Source organism: Notothenia coriiceps, unplaced genomic scaffold (assembly GCF_000735185.1).
Source record: "Notothenia coriiceps isolate Sejong01 unplaced genomic scaffold, NC01 NC01_scaffold00011346, whole genome shotgun sequence".
NCBI lineage: Eukaryota > Metazoa > Chordata > Actinopteri > Perciformes > Nototheniidae > Notothenia > Notothenia coriiceps.
The window spans coordinates 26180-31390 of record NW_011344047.1 but is presented as its reverse complement, the minus strand read 5'-3'; the positions used below and the strand labels follow the sequence as shown (position 1 = coordinate 31390).

Below are 5211 nucleotides of genomic sequence, written 5' to 3'. Positions count from 1 at the left end.
GGTGAGTAGCCTACAAGATTAGAAGCTGGTCAGATAACGAACGAGTAAATGAAAACAGAATGAGGCGGAGAAGTGTGTGTGTGTGTGGGGGGGGTGTGTATGTGAGATTAAAATAGCCCAATTGCTTTTACAATAAATAAACATTGAATGTGTTTAATTGAATAGTAAAGGGGTTTAACGTTAGTGGCAGGTTGTGTGTGAGAGAGAATAAATAAGACAGCCCAATATTTAAAACATTTTTAATTCTTTTTTCCCGCATATTTAGCATATTTCGCAACTTTCCGCATATTTCGCAACTTCCCGCAATTTCACCGCATAAAATCAAAAAAAACCCTGCATGTTTAATCGCATAATCAAGGAATTTAGCCCGCATAATCAAGGATTTTTGCCCGCGTTTTTCTGGAGGGTCTAGTGAATACACCGAAATACACGTGTTGAAGCGGTTCGCTGCTGATTACTACTACGCCGCCCCCCCTGCGCGGGCCGAATATTCGCTGCTGATTACTACCGAATATCCGGAGCCCGAAAAACGGTATTCGGGACAGCCCTACGAGGCATGAATAAGTATTGTTAATCATTTATGTATATTCAACTCATTATTTTTTTTAATCGTGCTATGGAAACAAATTATTAAAATTAAATTTAAATAAAAAAAGCTTGGTATACTCACTGAATGACTACAACATTCAGGGTGTATTTTGTCGGGACATCGCTGGTTTGACGTCCGACTGTCGCCCACTTACACCTGAAGGTCGTGGAGATTGTAGTTTTCTCCTGAACGGCCACACAGGAAACATTCTCAGGCTTCCCTGGTGGATCTGACATGGAGACAAACAGCACAGACATCTTATTTACTTCATTCAAAAGCTTTTGTGCCCTTTTTTCACAGACATTTATTTAAACATACAGAGATAACTCCAAGATAAAAGTGAGGGTGGAAAACACCTTTAATTACAAGGGTTTCTCTATTTAATTCTTAGGTGTTTTAATCTTGAATCAAGCCAAATAACTTCTCCGCCACTGAAAGTCAGAATGAAACTGAACAAAGTACTTCACAGTAAACCGGGGTGTGTCCACAACTACAATGGGACAGTTTCCAAAAAGGATGTCTGCAATCACTAGTGGATATTATGGCAGACGCTTCGGGTGATGACTTAAAGGTCCCCTATCATACTGTTTTTCATCAATATATTACAGGTCTCAGATATATACAGAACATGTCTCTGAATGGCTGAAACACCAAACAGATCATTGCAGCATTACCCATAATCCCCTCTGTTTCAGCCCTGTTTCCAAAGTGCTGATTCTCTGTCTGTTACTTTAGATGAAAATAAGGAGCCCCTCCCCACGCCCCTCTGAGAGACATTTGGTTACAAAGAACTCAATGGTGCTCTAGGAGGAGATTCAGGTGATAAGGGGGGGGGTTAACTTGGTTGGTGATTGGCTAATGGTTACACAAGCCAAAAAATCGGTATGACATCATAAAGTGGCCAAAATCTGATCAGCTCATTGGCTCATTCCTGAAACTTTCAGAGTCTCTTTCCACAGAGGGGACACATGCTGATGTAGAAGAGACATGAGAAGGTGGATTTTGCATAATAGGTGACCTTTAAACATTGGTCCTCAAACTGTCTATAGTAAATGCATACCATGAGTTAGCAATGACCTAACCTATAAGCATTAAATACAGGTAGTTAGAAAACAGCTTTGGTTTTAGGTGCCAACAATAACAACTTACATCCTTTCTTCAGTAAGACCCCGTAGACAAATTTGCCTGCGTGCAGGAAAAAGTAGGGGGAGTTTCCCTTTTTTGCCATGCAAAATAACCATTCAGATTGTACACCGGTGACGGGGATCGTGACACTGATAGCCGATTCATTGAGCTTGGTGTACAGCTCTTTGGATACAGTAGTCGCAGACAGTTTCCAGTAGAGGTCATCAGCTGTAACTTCCGTTGTGTTGATGATCATGCATGTAGCCTTGAAGTTAGAGCCGATCTCTAGAAATTGCGTTGTCTGTGGGGCTGTCACCAAATGGTTGGTTTGGGAAAACCCTATAGAGTCAATACAAAGATACAGGCAGAGTGCCGTGGTAAGAAAAAGCATTTTCTTAAAAAAAATGCTTTAACCATCCTGTCGTGTTCGGAATAAATCTGATTTACTACATCAATCATACATATTGTGTTTTAGGTTTGATTGCTTCAAGGCCTTATGATATCCTCCACAGTAGGCATCTGAACATATTACTGATCACCACTTTCATTTAATTTTGAGTGGTTTAGTCCGCTTTGTAACACCGATGATGTTCCCGGTAAAAAATGACCGCCATAGGAAATGAATGGGTAACCCTGGATGATGGTCATCCATCAGATAGCACACACACCCAATTGAACTGTGTCTATTCATCGCAGTTATTCAAGTACACCAGTCGTCTGACACTTTGTTGACAGCGTAAAAAGGTGTTAAAATCAAATTTGGTAGAGAATAATTGATTTTGTGTTAATGTAAGAGCAGTTAAAACAGACTGGGAACATCAAAGTAAAGGGGGGGAGAGATGAACCCGACAGGAGTGTTAAAGAAGCAAACAGGGGACAAATCCCATTTCAATGCAAACATACTGAGTTGTGATAGCAGGAAAAGCAAAAGTATAAGAACAGGCCCTTAGAATTGAAGCATCTTATTGGAATTCAGTAAACAGCACAGGACCAAAAGATTAAAATATTATAAAAAAACATTTTAAAATGACATATATAACTTTAAAATATAGAGAAATATTTACATGAAATATAGATATACCAAGAATACTACGTACAGTATAATATGATACAATGAACTTGAATGAAATCAAATATGTGCAGTATTGGTTTGGAAAGTGGTAAGCTGTGCAGAAATATTAAAAAAAGGTAGCTTTGTGTACAATGTGCCAAATATTTAGAGGGTTGTGCAGGACTGACGGTAATGACTTCAATCAGTGTTGGAATGTAGTAAAATACATATACTCAAGTACCGTACTTATGTATTATTTTTGAGGTACTTGTACTTTAGCACAGAGTGGGTTTTTTGTAATGCTACTTACTACTTTTATTCCACTTCATGTATCTGTCAGCTGTAGTTACTTTACAGATTCAGATTATTAGCGAATAAGAAAAATACAAATCAACTAATAAATAAATAAATATTGAAATATAATTATAGGTGAAAACATCCAACAGCAGCATGCAAAGGAAATAAAGTAAGCTCCACCTTTACCATCTGTAATACACGCTAATGCATCAATAATAATAACACTGATATATATGAGTCAGAAATGGGCTATTACGCACAAAGCATACTGTTGGAACTATATATCGCCTTGTAGTATTTAATACTTAAACATTTATTTTCTTGCTGTTTATAGTAAATGTATTCTTAGTTATTGTTGTTATTAAAAGTAGTTTCTATGCTTTTATGTTGAAGGCAGTTTTGGGCACTGGGTAATTGTATATATTGGTGGTGGTGTGAGTAGAGCACTAGTAGGCACATGTTTTTGTTTTTATCAGCTTCACAAGGAAAACATGATCATCATATTTATGAAATATCCAGGAGGGAGAAGTACTCAGATGTTGCACTTGAGTAAAAGTAGAAGTACTCAGATGTTGTACTTGAGTAAAAGTAGAAGTACCAGAGTGTAGGAATACTCTGTTTCAGTAAAAGTCCTGCACTCAAAATGTTCCTCAAGTAAAAGTAGAAAAGTATTATCATCAAAATATAGTTAAAGTAGCGACAGTAAAAGTAGTCATTGTGCAGATTGGTCTATTTCAGAATAATATATATGATGTGTTTTATAATGATTGATCATTAAAGTGTTCTGAAAGCTGGTGAAGGTGCAACTAGTTTGAATGACTTTGTATACTGCAGGGTAGCTTGTGAATTTACTCTTTAATTAATGCAATGCAGTGTTTATGGAGGGGCTGAGGATAAGTGTCTGTGGGGGTCCCGGGCCTTTTTAATGAGAAAGAAGCTGTTATAATGTCAGGAGTTAGAAACAACAGGTACTGACCTCCTGTGGCAGCTACAGCCAAGACTAGGCCGGCTAACAGCAGCAGCTCTCCTGCAGACACCATGGTGACTCTCTGTGGACAAAAACAATTTTTTTTTTTTAAGGTTCAAAAAGTTCAATGTCAGATCATAAACACAACTGTAGTGTAGTATAGTATATGATATCATTGACATTTATTTTCTCCATTAACAAGCACAACTAATGTCATTTAACTGTACCATTGACACTGCGAAATTATAGCTACACAATATATAGGTTTACAAATATACAATTGTAATATAAACTGTGAAATTGTTGTTGTAGAGCCCCCAAACAAAACAATACTAGGTGATATTAGAAGTGGTATTTTTTCTTTATAAACCCTCTTTTTTAACCTTTATTAGATGATATGTTAAATGGAGATTTGTGACATCTTCAACAATGTAATATAAACATATACAAGACTTTAACAAAAAGGCACACTCAAAGGGAGCTTCAGTTCTGAGTAAAACTTTATAAACTTCTTCTCAGAAACCAGACATGGCGTAACGCCTAGGTAAGCTTGGCAGTTGTTCAGTTCATCTCCTCTGTAAACAGTGTTGCTTGAATAGCTTTATTCATTTCATTTCAAAACTTTATTTATCCAGATTGTCCCTTGAGATCATAGATCTATTTTTCAAGGGAGACCTGCAGCAATTAGGTTCCACATGAAACATAAAACTATAGAGGATATCATACAACATATTTACAAGCTACATTTACATACTTATCAACATTTACAAAATTATTATTATCGGTATTAGCTTAATAAGAAAGTATTACTGTGTAAGCTAGTAGTTGCTAACATATCGTTAAAAGCATGTTACCTAGTGGCTAACAACGTATCGTTCGAGCTCAAAGTGTTGCGTATTTATTTCAGCTAACATTTAGCTCAGTGCCGCCCTGCTAACGCCATATTGTTTCCGCTATCAAAAGCTTCATATTATAACTTACCCAACTGGCTTCAATGTTGGTGCGTGTAATCTCCGTTAGATCAATACCATATTTATGTATCGATAAAACCTTTTAATGGTCAAAACAAGAATTGGAGTGGTCATTTGTGTGTCGTCCAGTGAATCTGTGGAAGGTCCACCCACTTCCCGTCAATGATAGTCATGTCGCAGCAATGTTGCCAAATAACTCCTCGATCTCACA

The 5211-nt window shown here is 37.2% G+C and overlaps 1 protein-coding gene across 1 annotated transcript; it reads right to left on the bottom strand.

Annotated features, from left to right (window-relative positions):
• Positions 1–670: 670 nt before the first annotated feature.
• On the bottom strand, positions 671–5211 carry LOC104946687 (cytokine receptor-like factor 1; the record flags this gene model as incomplete). The annotated part of the gene is made up of 4 exons (XM_010772562.1): positions 5011–5211; positions 4039–4111; positions 1739–2053; positions 671–818 (listed from the first exon to the last, which is right to left on the bottom strand). Coding segments are annotated over exons 2-4 (527 nt in total), but the record flags the coding sequence as incomplete, so codon positions are not given.